This window comes from Canis lupus, chromosome 29 (assembly GCF_011100685.1).
Source record: "Canis lupus familiaris isolate Mischka breed German Shepherd chromosome 29, alternate assembly UU_Cfam_GSD_1.0, whole genome shotgun sequence".
Lineage (NCBI taxonomy): Eukaryota > Metazoa > Chordata > Mammalia > Carnivora > Canidae > Canis > Canis lupus.
In genome coordinates, this window is record NC_049250.1 from 365293 (window position 1) to 380986 (window position 15694).

The 15694-nt window shown below is 37.8% G+C and overlaps 1 protein-coding gene across 1 annotated transcript in view; it reads right to left on the reverse strand.

Moving 5' to 3' along the window:
- Positions 1 to 15694, reverse strand: part of PRKDC (protein kinase, DNA-activated, catalytic subunit) — a 217830-nt gene that overhangs the window by 79729 nt on the left and 122407 nt on the right. Inside the window, 8 exon segments of the mRNA NM_001006651.2 lie at positions 3165 to 3377; positions 4567 to 4756; positions 6802 to 7009; positions 8117 to 8215; positions 9093 to 9266; positions 10447 to 10596; positions 10682 to 10806; positions 13077 to 13188. Coding sequence (NP_001006652.2) covers positions 3165 to 3377; positions 4567 to 4756; positions 6802 to 7009; positions 8117 to 8215; positions 9093 to 9266; positions 10447 to 10596; positions 10682 to 10806; positions 13077 to 13188 — 1271 coding nt within the window.

Genomic DNA, 15694 nt, shown 5'->3' on the forward strand with positions numbered 1-15694 from the left:
AGACAATGGTACAACTCAGAGGGAATCAAGTGATGAATATATAGAAATCTAAACCAAAATAATTATCAATGCGCAAGAAAAATTACTATACAATAGGAAAGGAAAAATAGTCATAGAAGCACTATGACTTGAACATGCATAATTGTATGTAATCAAATAAGAGGAAACTACTGATGAAACCAAGATGAAGACTTAATTATATCAAGAGAATAAAGACACAAGAAGAATTCACTGTGAGCATCTGTGTGGTGGGTGGGAGTGAGGGACAAGAAGGAGCCAAATCTTCAATGTCCATAATGTAAGCTTAAAGAGAATGACTAATGCTACAAGGGAAAAAAAAAAAAAAGGTAGAGTAGCAATATAAATACTGTTTAGAGATTCAGAAGGGTCTAAGCCGTTGTGTCTGGAATTCGGGAAACGGGTATGGAGGGTTGTTATTCTAAAAAGCTTTGGCAAAGTATTTGACTCTTTAAACTGCATGCATGTATTACTCTGATACAAATAACTGAAGGAAACTGTAGTAAAGAATTAAAATAATGGCTGAAAAGTGACATTTTAATTAGGTTACAATTTCAAGTTTTTAAATGTCAATGATAATAGTATCATAGTAAGGATTAATTCACCACATTTTATGAATTTTTAAATATTCCTGTTTAGGCAAGAAAATGCATAAACCCCAAAAAAGACAGACAGTATGGGAAATATTTTACATTTACAAAGGCACAAGGGGTGATTCAAATACATTAATCAAATTAAAATGGATAGCTAATAGTATTCATTTTACCTACTCAGTTCTACAAGTTTTTTCAAATTCACATATAAAACTTTTAAAGAAAATGGTTTAAAAATTAGGTTTCACCTCTTATCCTCCTTAATTTCTATACAAGTCAATGAAAACAGGGAAAAATTGCTCAACAGTTTGAGTTGTGGACTATGCTGCTAACCTCAGCCACTTCTTTCTGTCTTCTGAGCCTCCTCCCCACTGAGTAGAGTGGGTCACGGGCAATCTCCATCCATTAACTGTATTGCAGGCTGCCCCAAACACCCGTTCAACAATTCTGTGGGAAGATGCACGTGCCATGGTTTCGAGGTGAGCAAGACAATTAACGAGCTATGAGAAGGTAATAGTCATTCTGGGACTACATTTTAACCCTGAGGCTTTCATTGTCAAAGTTACAGAAGGACATAGAACCATGCACTCTGGATGACAGTTTGGTGGAGAAACAGCAGAGGAAGATATAAAAGAAAAAAGACTGGTGGGAAGCAACAAAGCCGGGGGCAGAACAGACAAAGCAGGAGGGCCTCATTAGCCCCCTTCAAACCCAGAGTGCTGAGCAAAAGGAAGCTAGATTTACCTCACCTACTTTAAATTCACAGAATTGTGAAGTGAGGAAGTGAGGAAAGTATTTCATGTGTGTTTAATTCCTACAATTAATTTAAAGGAATTTACATTTACTCGTTTAAAATAAAGTGTATCAGGGTGCCTGGATGGCTCAGTCAATGGAGTGTGTGACTCTTGATCTTGGGATTGTTAGTTTGAGCCCCACAATGGATGTAGAGATTACCTCCAAAGAAATCTTAAAAAATAAATAAAGCATATCAGGGAGGAGGTAGGTGGGAGGATGAGAGAAATAGGTGAAGGGGATTAAGAGTACACTTATCATGAAGACCACCGAGTAATGATGCATTGAATTGTTGAATCACTGTATGATTTTACATTTGAAACTAATATAACACTGTAGGTTAACTATACTGAAATGTAAAATTAAAAACTTAATAAAAAATAATAATAAAATAAATTTATCCTAGCTCTTATTTTTTATTATAAATTTATTTTTTTATTGGTGTTCAATTTGCCAACATATAGAATAACCCTAGTGCTCATCCCGTCAAGTGCCCACCTCAGTGCCCATCACCCAGTCACCCCCAACCCCCACACACCTCCCCCCCTTCCACCACCCCTAGTTTGTTTCCCAGAGTTAGGAGTCTTTCATGTTCTGTCTCCCTTTCTGATATTTCCCACTCATTTTTTCCTCCTTTCCCCTTTATTCCCTTTCACTATTTTTTATATTCCCCAAATGAATGACACCATATAATGTTTGTCCTTCTCCGACTGACTTATTTCACTCAGCATAATACCCTTCAGTTCCACCCACGTTGAAGCAAATGGTAATCCTTGCTCTTAATTTTACTTCTTTATATCCAAACTCATATGGTTAGCATTTCCCCAAGGTTCTGTGTTAGGACCTTTTCTCTGTTTCCATTCTCTGGGTTTTCACTCACTCCCAGAGCTGCCATTCTCATCAAGAGCTGAGTGGCACCATTTCAGCCAGTGCTGGGTCTTCAAGGTCTGCCAGCACTTCCCTGCAACCCCCGTGACTTGTCCCCCCTCTTCTTCCCCACCAGAACCCTTGGTTTCCAGGGCCTCCTCAGGCACTGCACATGCTGCTCTGTGCGGATCCCCCAAGAGGTCATCCAGAGAACCCTACCTGTCTGCTTGGTTCACTACGGAAAACCTCGGTAGCCTCCTAAATCTGCAGGCCCATATCCATAGCTGTCTGCTCCATGCTCCCAGTGGGCTTGTCCCACAGCACCCTATTTGGCTAGACTGCTACAAGACTGCCAGTCTGTAAACAATCTTCCCAAACATGCTCCATACTTCCTGCTTCAGTCCTTGTTCACCCTCCCCCTTCCCATACCCCGAGCCCCCAAGGCTACTCCCAACAACAGCCTCTTCTCCCCAGGTCCTTCCTTGAGCTTTACTGAGATTTACTAATTCTGTCTCATCTCAAGATCACCTATTTGCTTACTTACTCTGATGTTCAGAAAGTCACTAAATGAATGGACTGATTTTAATTTATTCAACAGCTTTTCTGGAACACCTAAAACGAGGCTTTCAACATGGTAAGTACCCAAACAAGATTTATTGAATTAAATTTTATTACTATTTTTTTTTAAGTAAACTCTACCCCCAACATGGGGCTTGAACTCACGACCCCAAGATTAAGAGTTGCATACTCTATTGACTAGTTATCAGGAACCCCTGAATTAAATTTTAATGGCCTTATTTATAAGGAAATGTGAATGCAGTCGGAAATGCACTTTCTTTATCTAAGCCTCTGCATTAACTAATGTTAAGTACACTTCAGCAAGCTTACTTTTACCTTTTGCTTTGTTATCTACTTTGTCCCCTGGAAGGCCCAGCTTTTTTTCCCCAAAATCAGGTCCGACTGACTTCAAGGGTGCTCTCTGTGACTTCTCATTCCTCTTCTGGGCAAACAGTAAGGAGGAAGATGAAGAATCCGATGATGAGACTGTATAATCCACCAGTGGGTCAATACTGCTCCCAGTCAGCCAATTAAAGGAGCTTCTACCATCTGCAAACAGACATGACCAGAGCATGTCACAGCACGCTCAGGACTGCACAACACTGCCAAGCCCACACCACCCCGCCACTGCAGCTGGAGCAGTGCCAACTGCCTGACACATGTGTGAGACAAAACGATGGCATCATCCTGGTGGCACCTAGTGCCTCCATGTGCTCACCTGCCACAGTCACTGGGGACAGCTCCTCCAGGGAGACAGCCATGTCACAGCAGAAAGACACTATGTCACAGCAGAAAGACACTAGGCGGAAGCTCTATCAGGTTTCTAGTGGGAGACCTGAGGCAGCTCAAGTGTCTGAGCCTCAGTGTCCTCATTTGTGAAGCAGGAAACACCCTACCTGCTCCCTCAAGCCACTGTGATCATTACAGGACTGATACTTTGTATCTACCAAAAGGTACTAAAATTCATGATGCCTAATATAGTGTCATAAAATATTCATCATTCAAATCAATCCTACTTCTAGAACCAAGAGAACATGAAAAAATTTAAATTTATATAAAGGAACAACACTGAAACATTTACATGAAATGATTTAGGCATTTTACTGTACAACTTACACATCTCTGATCAAAGGAAACAGGTGAACAATTTAAGAAAGAAAAGTTTAATAAACTATAAACCTAGTAAATGACTTTGGTCTGGCTCTTTAGTTCTTTGCTTTTGAGATAAGGGGTTTTAAATTTGATGCACTAAATGGATTTTTCTGGACAAAATCAAAATAACACATACATGTACTGTAACTTTTGTTTTTTCCAATCAAAAATAATCCTTTTCTACTTTTTTTTTGTTGTAAAATTTAGAGAACACCAAATTAACTATTTTAACCATTTAAAGTGTACAGTACTATGGTGTCAAATATTTTCACACAGTTGTACAACCATCGCCACAATTCATCTCTAGATCATTTCCATCTTCTCAAACAGAAACTCCATAACCTTCAAACACCAGTAGCCCATCACTCTTCCCCAGCCCTCCCCTTCCACTTTTTATCTCTAAGAATTTGATGACTCTTGGAATCTCAGTGCTTTTCTCCTTTGACTGATATAGCTTTTCTGTTGGTTCTTACTCTTTTCTCTTATTGTTTTACTTTTCTTATAGTCAATGTTCTTGCAGTAGAGGCCACTTCCACAGATCATATTGCCTGGTGCAGAACAGGCAGGTGTTCAGGTGAACAGTTACCTGCAGTTTGTGTAGGTGTGAAGTCATACTGCTGTTGGGTGGCCCGTATTTGCCTAGCCATCACTCCTTGAGCTGGGAGGGATCGCTCCTGCGTCCGAGTCTGAAGAGTACTTTGGGAAGCCTGAGTCTCAATAAACATCGGAGTGAGAACAGTACTTCGGAAACGCCAGTCAGAATCAATGGTATATTCCTGAATGTAAGAGAGCTCCAAATGAAATAATAGTCCTTCTTTAGCAACACTGAAATACATTTATTTTACTTTATTTATATTTTAAGGATTTTATTTATTTATTCATGATAGACCAGGAGGGCAGAGACAGAAGCAGGCACAAGAAGGGGAAGGGGCAGAGGAGAGAGATAAGCAGACTCCCTCTGAGCAGGGACACCCCCCCACTCCGCCCCACTGCCTGAGCCCCATGGAGCTCAATCCCAGGACCCTGCCAAAGGCAGACGCTCAACCACTGAGCCACCCAAATATGCCCCCATAATATTTTCATTTAGAATTCATTGGTATTATCAACAAATATGTACTATGATTTCATGTATCTGTGAGAAGCAACTGAAGAAGAACCTTTCCAAACTTAAAGACTTTAACAATTTGCCAACTAGAAATACTGATTAGCAGTAGGGGAGAAAAACCATATTTCTCCTCCTTCACATTCTGAATTAAATGGCTTCATGCCATACTCAAAAATGGCACCACAGCTGTAACAAGCTAAAGGGCTCAGCTCCTTCCAAAGTCCCATTATGTGCCTGACACTAGGAAAATCACTAGGAGGACAAGTGCAGGCAAAACAGTCAGGTGCTACTGCCCAGCTTGGCAGAGATAAAGTGAGCATGTCCGTAAATATGTAAGTCATCACAGGTTGTTAAGGCTGTCAGGAGAAAGTTCACACTTGGCATCTACTAAATGAATGAGGGGACTGATGAGGAAGGATGGCATTATGGAGAAAGGAAAATCTAAGTGGAGGCTAAAAGGCAGACAAGTGTGAGCAGATGAGGCTGAAGCAAATGTGAGTGTTTTGGAAAGGAATGTGTGAGTATTTCCAGTAAAATAAGAAGCCCAGTATATCACTAATCATCAGGGAAACACAAAATCACAGTAAGACATCACTTCACATCTGTCAGGTGGCTATGATCAAGAAAATAAGAAATGACAAGTATTGGCAAGGATATGGAGAAGATGAAACCCTCATGCACTGATGTGTGGAATATAAATTGGTGCAAACACTAAGGAAAACAAACAGTACAGAGGTCCTCAAAAATACTAAAAATAGAAATACCATAGGATCCAGCTATTCGACTTCTGGGTATTTATCCAAATAAAGCAAAACTTGGAAAGATATATGCACCTTGATGTTCACTGAAGGATTATTCATAATAACCAAGACATGGAAGCAACCTTAATATCTATCAATGGATGAATGAATAAAGAAGATGTGATGTGATTTAATGGAATATTACTGAATCATAAAAAGAAGGAAATCTTGCCATCTGCAACAACATGGATAGACCTTGAGGGCATTATGTTAAGTGAAATATGTCAGAGAATACCACATGATCTCACTTACATGTGGAATCTAAAAAGTAACAACAAAACAAACAAAAAAACCTAAACTGATAGATACAGAGATCAGACTGATGATTGCCAGAGGCTGAGGATGAGGGAAGGGGATATAGGGAAAGGGGATTAAAAGGTACAAACTTCTAGTTAAAAAATAAATAAGTCATGGAGACAGAATGTGCAGCATGGTGACTATAGTTAGTAATACTGTATTGTATATTTTAAAGTTGCTAAGAGAGTAGATGTTAAAAGTTCTCATCACAAGGAAAAAAAATTTGTACGTACATGGTGAAACTAGACTTACTGTGTTGATTATTTCACAATACACACAAATATCAAATCATTATACTGTACACTTGAAATTAATAGATGTTAATTATATCACAATAAAAGAAAGACAACCAGTTTAACTCTATTAGAAAATGTTTGTCGACTGGGACGCCTGGGTGGCTCAGTGGTTGAGTGTCTGCCTTCAGCTCAGGGGGTGGTCCTGGGATCAAGTCCCACAGTGGGCTCCCTATAGGGAGCCTGCTTCTCCCTCTGTCAATGTCTCTGCCTCTCTTTCTGTGTCTTTCATGAATAAAGAACTCTATAGAAAAAAAAAGAAAATGTTTGTTGACTAAAAGACAGGAAAAGCTTATAATATTTATTATTAGAGATAAGTACTTCACCTGAAATTCACATTCTGACAGAGGATGCTCAAACACAGGGTTTGCATAATCTGGACTCAGGCTAGTCATTTCAAGTAGAAAATCTGTTGCTAAACTTAAAAAGTGCACTTCTATCTTCGGAGAATATAAGGAATTTAGTGCCAACAATCGGTCCAAAGTATTTGAAGGTAATCTTGTTTCATGGCTCCAGAAATTTCGAATAATTAATCTGAAGAGCAGAGAGGAAATAAGCATATTTCTCAGATATTAGTAAATGAGAAAGAATGTCCTACACACAGTGTCACGTGAAGGCAGTTTGTTGTCTCTATAAAGCTTAACATACAGGAAAACTACATTCAAAATTGTATAAAGAGCTTAATCTGAGTTATGAACAATAACATGCACTGAAAGAAGGGAATACTCCAAAACTTTAACATATTTAACAAGAGGTGAAAAACTGGATGATTTTGTTCTCATTTCTATTACGTGAGAATGATCTATTATTTTCAATGATGATTATATAATATAAGTATTTGGAAACTGAGAAAACACCTTAAGAAATTATATATACTCCTTCACTGCCTTGCTAAAACAACTCACTCCAAGAATTAGTGCCATAAAATATTCAAAATTTAAACTAGTTAAAAACTAGGTTATGCTCAGGGTGCCTGGGTGGCCCAGTTAATGAAGTACCTGAGTTTTGATTTCAGGTCTGATCTCAGAATTGTGAGATCAAAGCCCACAGTGTGTGGAGCCTCCTTAAGATTCTCTCTCCCTTTCCCTCTGCCCCTCTCACCCGCTAAAACAAACAAAAAACAGGGTAGACTCTATAATTTATGAATGCTTATGAAATTGAAAGGAGTTTAAAATTGCAGAATGGAAAACTGATATAGAGAATCATACAAAAAGTTTCTGCCCTTTCTTAGCACTTGAAAAAATGCTCACAAAACCACCAGGGTAGGCATTTTAGAAGAAAATAATCATTTACATTCCTAGATATAATCAATATTATAGTTTCCTCATATTTCTAAAATTTCAAACATTTCACTCAATATGTATAGTGTGATCTCAACTATCTGAGTTAAATCAGACACATAATAATCGTCCCACAGATTTTTTTATTTTGAAACACTCATGCTCACTGCATGAGCAGAGAAAATTTTATCCTTACCACTTTTTAAGAGTTTTCTATCGAAATAACTTGTCAGGACTTTTAAGTCTTAATGTGATTTCAAATATAATTCTAAAACTGCTGAAAAATACTTTGTGCAAATCTAGAAAGAAATACCCCTAAATTTATTTGTCCTGGCCCAATTATTCCAGGAGGAGCACATACTGAAGCCCAGCGTTCTCATCAATCAATCCTTGAATCAACACATCTTTTGCCAACTTAAATACTTCCCGAGAGTCATCATCTGCTTGACTTTCTGGATCTCTGAGAAAAAAATAACAAAATGATGAAACATTAATATTGTCTTCTATCAGTTTTGTTCAACCCCAAAACACCACCTATAATTAAAGGAAAATAATCTCGGCTTTTCCCATGGTATTTTAACTTCCCAAATCACAACAGAACCTACCCTCATATGTATGTACCCTGACACCCTCCTCTGATGCCTCTGTGAGCCCATCAAAGTGACTGTCATCACCCCCCACTCCTGCAAAGAGATAGGGCTCACATGCATGAGGCAGAGTGGATGGGTAATGGAAGCAGGGCTGCACTGGGCTCCCTGGGAGTGCTAAGAGGTCCCTGGAGAGGATCAGACCTCTCCTAGGAAGTGGTGTGATGGACGTCCTATAGGATAAAGACATCCCACAGAGTTCATTTCCTTAATTTTGTCAGATCTTAAAGGGATAACTATAAAAACAGATTACACTATTAACTCAACCAATAACTGCATACTCTGAATATTTCCCATAGGTACACAAAAGGAGTTAAAATAAGGATACATGTCAATGTACTAAAATAAACTTGTTTTAATCATTAAACATATGTTTAAAAGTGTTTTATTATTTATTATAATCTGTTCCAGATTGCTATAAGCACCCAAATATTCCCTTAAAAATAGTAATACAAAATATTAATGTAGTGGGGCGCCTGGATAGCTCAGTCAGTTAAGCATCCAACTCTTGGTTTTAGCTCAGGTCATGATCTCAGGTCATGAGATCAAGCCCCATGTCAGGCTCTGTGCTGGGTGTGGGGTCTGCTTAAGATTCTTGTTCTCCCTCTTCTTGCCCCTTCACCACCACCTCCCACTAAAAAAAAAAAAAAAAAAAAAAAAAAAAAAAATTTAAGTTAATGTAGAGCTTACCGGTAATTGTCATGAATCCACATTAGAATATTATACATTTGTTCCCTACACACTGGAGAAGGATGAGAAATGAATTCTACAACAGAATTCAAAAGGTCTCGGAGTTCTACTGGTTTCAATTTTGCCATCATCTTATAAATTATGTCCAAACACACTTTCTGTCTTTCATCATCTCTATAAAGAGAGATTTTTAAAAACACACAAATTTAACAATTTTTATTATACTTTCAGATATGACAAGTAACTTTTTCTTCTTTGTGCTATTGCAAAATTTGTTACAACAGAAACATAAAAATTACATTTAAAAAAATTATCATGAGCTAGAATGTTGAAAATAAACAAATTAATTCACTGTGGTATCCTGCATTGGATCCTGGAATAGAAAAAGGACATTAGTGAGAAAACTGTAAAATCTATATAAAGTGTTGTTTCGTTAACAGTAACATACCAATGTGAATTTCTTAGTTTTGACAAATGTACCATAATTATGAGACACGGAAAAACTGGGTGAAGGGTACATGAGAACTTTGTGCATTATCTTTCAACTTTTCTGTAAATATAAAGTTATTCCAAAATAAAAGTTCATTTTTTAAAAATCCCAAATGTCAACAAAATAAATTAAAAATAAGTTAAATAAATAAAATTAATAAATTAGAGTAAATTAAAAATAAAGGATTCCACATTTTGAAAAAATGATTTCAAGTGCTAGTCAAGCCACCTGGGCAGGTCAAAACCGAGTTAAGAGTAGCCTGGGCCTCAAATAAAGTGCACACTTGTTTCCTGGTTTTATGTATTTTTTCCTCCTCAAAGCCCCCAGCTTAATGCTTTACTCACGGTAGATACTCAGTAAATTTCTACTGAAGGATAACACAACACAATGACATATATTCTTTGTTATTGGCATTAATAATTTATCCCTATGTAAAAAATATGTATACAGACAAGTCTGAAAAAGAGTACAGAGAAATACTGTAATCAGTATTTCTACAGGGAAATACTGAATCACTGTAAGTGATCAACATCACCTTTAATATTTTAGTAGTATAATGTGAAAATAAATGAATAATTTTAACAAATAATGGAAGGCTCCTAGCTGGCAAAATGACTACAGAACTCAAAACCACACATTTTAAATCTGAAAAGAGCCACAGACAATGCTTGAGGTGTGGCTTTCCCAAAGTGTCACATTATAGGAGGCAGGAGGGCACGCTCTACCACCTTTAATTCTGATTAAAATTTAACAAATATATTTTATGAAAACCTACAAATTCTTTGAGTTGAAGGAGACAGCTGAACAAATCAAAATTTTATGAGCCAGCTGCCTCTGAGAATACAGAGCTAGCTTCACACTCACCTGTGTCTCATGACTTGAATGAAATCTTTGCTCTTTAACTCTAAGTAGATATTTGTTATTTCCTCTGCACGACACAACACCACCTCCAGACAGAGGGTCTTCATCACTCCGTGAAATTTTGGCAGCAGGAAGAATACGGCGTTCATAAATCTAACCAGTGGACATGGCCAATGAGTGAGAGGACAGCTACAGACAGTCCCTTGCAACACGATGTCCACCATAACTGACATCTTACCTATCGGCAAGAGGAGGAAAGTTCTTCACAACTTTGTTCAAGCACACAATAAATTTGTCCTCCATCGTATTCTGATGTTGTTTCAACTGCTTTATGACCAGTTCATACACCACATTCTCCAATATCTGAAAAATTAAGTTTTTTTTTTCAATTTCACAAAGGTGCAAACTTACACTGTTTAATGAAAACAGGTTTGTCTTGAATAGTTAAGTGAACTCAAGGAAGGTGTTCCATGCTATCACATACAAAGTAAAGGTGTTCACAGGGTACAGTGTCAGGCGTATGCACAGGTTTGGCATTAACCCCTGGGCACAAGAAGCTCTGGGGCTGTGAGTTGGGTGAACCAAGCCATCACCATGCCTGCTCTGTGCTGCTACCACTGGTGGCATCCAGCTGCTGTCCGACGGCAGGTTAGTAAAGATTAGTGCTTCCTCTGATACCTGAAATACTGCTAACAAGTTATTTGAGAAGCTGAACTAAAATCAGTAACTAAATGCTAGGTAAACATATTTTATGATGCCAGGGTTAATATCTCTGGTCAAATATTCATACAGACCAGAATTTTTAAGCAACTTTATCTAAACAACCAACCCCATCACTGTATATCTCCCTATAGTTTTCTCTTCAACACGTGTTACTATCTACCATGATAGATTTGCTCGTGTATTGTCTGTATTCCCTCACCAAATGCTAGCCAGCTTCCTGAGGCAGGGGCTTGGCCTGCCCTGTTCCTGGCTGCATTCTCAGAGCCCAGAGCCAGCCAGTAAGTACCTGACATATATAACCAAAATTATAAAACAATACAATATGGGTGAACAACAGAAGACAAATGCATGCACATACATGCTGATGACTGGAGACTACATCTCAGGCACTAAAAGCAATTTAGTGGTTAGAATATGAGTGACTCTCACTTCCTTATATTTCACTTTTTCTCATTTCTATACTAAATCAATACCATTTTATATTCAGAAAAGAACTATGTAAAACAAAAGTATTTATCATTCTTACTAACATGAAATTTAAGTGAAGAGAGATTAAACCTGGGATCTGCTATAATTTGATCCATCTGTACTGAAAATTTAGCATATTATGTAATCTGAAACCTAACATCTAGGGACATCAGAATCCTGTAATAACAACAAGGTTATTCTAAATATTAAAATCTTATTTTACAAAAATAGCTGGTAATCCCTAAAATAAATTATAAATGAAGACTAATCTCAAACAGGTCTCTTTCCCTTAACTTTTTTTTAAACATAAATAAATGCCCAACTAGCAAAATGGGCAGGGGTCCACTACATTGTGCTGGGGTATGCTGGGTGCCTTCAGGATCTTCTGACTTCCCTAAACTCCTCGCCTAGTCACATAGTGAAAACAGCCCAATCTCTACTCTGCATGTTTACTTTCAGAAGAGGATGTGGACTGGAGGTATAAAGTTGGGAATCATGAACATACAGGCAGTTTTCAAAGCCACAGGCTGGATAGTTGACAGGGGAGCAGGAGGACCAGTGACAGGGAACAGGAGGACCAGAGCTAGGGAGGTGGCCAAGAAACATGGAGCCATAGAAGAAAGAAGAAACTGCCCGGGAAGTAGGAAGAGAGCCAAAAGAGTGTCCTAGAAACAATGACAAAGGGAAATCAGGAGGAATGATCAACTATGTCATCTTGGACAGATTGCAAAAAGACTTGCCAAGAGTGGCTTATCACAATGAGTGACAGTGGTTTTGAGGGCTCCAAAATACATAGCACCTCACTTACTAATCATGGAAGGACAGCAATGTAAGCACCATTCCACTATGCTATTTTCAAGTAACTTAGAACATGTAATTTCCATACACTGGTCCAAGAAATTTACATATTTGTAATAATTACACATGCTATTGAGTACTACAGTACTCTGAATGTACATTGCACTTGAAGATACAGTGAGGTTATTCTGTAAAGTGGGTAGGGCACGCAAGACTAAGAAATGGTCTCTGAGGTACCCTGTCCTGTCTCACAGCTATATTCTGTCCCAGATTGGAAGTAGGGCATTTTCCTAGTTACCTTAGCTCTAACTAACCATGGCAGGTAGCCAACAAAATAATTTTCTCCAAAAGGAAATCCTGGCATTACTTTCAGAGGAATGAAAACCAGTTATATATTCATATTCTGACTTTCACAATAAAAATTTACCAATCTTTAAATGTTCACTAAGTTTACAAGTGTTCAAAAAAATCATATGTCCTCTTTAAAAAAAATTGAGCAGTGTATACAACCGGAAAGACTAAAGTATTAATAAATGCAGAATGGCCACTTTGCTTTATTACATTATAGAGGATATAAGTAACAAGTGTTATGATAAATCAAATCTGAAAAAGAAGTATTTATTAAAATTGTATAACACACTCACATTTTCTCTCTCGGTAATATATCGAAGAGTAAGTCCTAGAACTTCTGCTGCTGCTGCATATACCTCTTTATATTTTACAAAGGACATGTTACTGACCAAAGCTTCAAAGTATCTGTAACAAATATAGAAAATAAATATGTATCAAATAATACATACTGTTGACTTAAAAATATAACAACTTTACTCTTTGTGCCACAATAGCACAAATTGAGAAAATACAAAACATAAAACATAATCCAAGTTATTTATGTGAAAATACATGTGAAGATATACTTAAGGCTGTTACATCATGACCAGGAATGTACATTAAAGTTCCCAGTTCAATCACACAGGACCTAGTTTTAGTCAAAGTAAAACATAGTGCTGGATAGTATACAGAAACCGTAGTGCAAAGAAAGCTACTATCCAATATCATGATTTACCAACAACCCTTGAAAGCCATCTGCTATGACAAGAGCAGGACACAGAAATGAGGAGAGTGAACACCAGTGCAGGGCCCCCGGATGCCACCGGCCACAGCATATTAGGCTCCACCTCCAGAGAAGCTCTGTTCAGTTGTCATTGAGTGAATCAAAGCTCAAAAAATGTAATTCATCTAAAAGTAAACTATTTCCCATTGAGTCTTTATGGATTCACATGTCTGTATACAGTATCAGGTGACTGGTGTAACTAGTGCCAGGAGGCTAATGCAGGAAGGCCAACCAAAGTGAGACACTTTAAAAATAATGGGAAAAGCTCAGAAGGTGGATGCTGAAATCTACAGTAACAGTGATGCAAACACTGACTTTTCAAAAATCCTAAAACAGTAGGACAATGAAGTTCCATTCTATGATGGTACAGATTATCTTTCTTTTTAATTTAAATTCAATCTGTCATCATATAGTACATCATTAGTTTCATATGCAATTTTCAATAATTCATCTGAAGTATATAACACTCAGTGCTCATCACATCATGTATCTCACTAGCATCCCTCCCTGCAGGCATTGGGCCGCATCTATCCCCACGCACACAGGGTCCTAATGGAGGGATCAGAGGCTATAGCTATAGCAAAAAGTACAGTGAGAGGGCTTTCAAGTCATGATCCAGTAACAAATGATCCCACAGAGCTTATGTTGCTTTAGGGCAAATGCTGAAAATGTGACATTAGAAAATACTAAAGAAAATACCTAACACCTCCTATTTGCTAAAACACACTTGAAACAAATTATACTTATTTTAAAACCTTAACTTTCTGCATTCACTCCATTAACATATTTCTTCTATCAAATGACCTGTAAGCCCAACTACCTAAATTTTAGTAAAAATATTTTTACATGGGTCTAAGTTCCTTAAATTCATCAAAATTAGACCATATTTCACTGTGTCAGTCCAATTCATCTATATCTTAATCTAGAAAAGAAGCAAAGCCGAACTCCTCAGTACTCATTTTATGCGACAGCGGGGCAAGATGGTGGAGGAGTAGGGTGCCCAAGTCACCTGTCTCCACCAACTTACCTAGATAACTTTCAAAACATCCTGAAAACCTTCGAATTCGACCTGAGATTTAAAGAGAGAACAGCTGGAATGCTACAGAGAGGAGTTTGTGCTTTTAACAAGTACAACTCGTCTTTAGCCACTCTGCACTGAGCAAAATGACTAGAAAGAAGAACTCACCACAAAAGAAAGAATCAGAAACAGTACTCTCTGCCACAGAGTTACAGAATGTGGATTACAATGCCATGTCAGAAAGCCAATTCAGAAGCACAATTATAAAGCTACTGGTGGCTCTGGAAAAAAGCATAAAGGAATCAAGAGACTTTATGACTGCAGAATTTAGATCTAATTAGGCCGAAATTAAAAAATCAATTACATGAGATGCAATCCAAACTGGAGGTCCTAATGACAAGGGCTAATGAGGTAGAAGAAAGAGTGAGTGACATAGAAGACAAGTTGATGGCAAGGAAGGAAGCTGAGAAAAAAAGAGAAAAAAAATTAAAAGACCATGAGGAAAGGTTAAGGGAAATAAATGACAGACTCAGAGGGAAATATCTACATTTACTTGGGAGGGCACCGAGAAGGACGGAGGACCAGAAAGCATATTTGAACAAATCATTGCTGAGAACTTCCCTAATTTGGGGAGGGAAACAGGTATTCAGATCCAGGAGATAGAGAGATTCCCCCCCTAAAATCAATAAAAACCGTTCAACACCTTGACATTAAATAGTGAAACTTGCAAATTCCAAAGATAAAGAGAAAATCCTAAAGCAGCAAGACACAAGAGATCCCTAACATATATGGGAAGAAATATGAAATTAATAGCAGACCTCTCCTCAGAGACCTGGCAGGTCAGAAAGGGCTGACAGGATATATTCAGGGTCCTAAATGAGAAGAACATACAGCCCAGAATACTTTATCCAGCAAGCTCTCATTCAGAATAAAAGGAGAGATAAAGAGCTTCCAAGACAGGCAGGAACTAAAGAATATGTGACCACCAAACTAGCTCTGCAAGAAATATTAAGGGGGACTCTGTAAAAGAAAGAGGATGCCCAAAGAAATAATCCACAAAAACAGGGACTAAATAGGTATTATGATGACACTAAATTCATATCTTTCAATAGTAACTCTGAACGTGAATG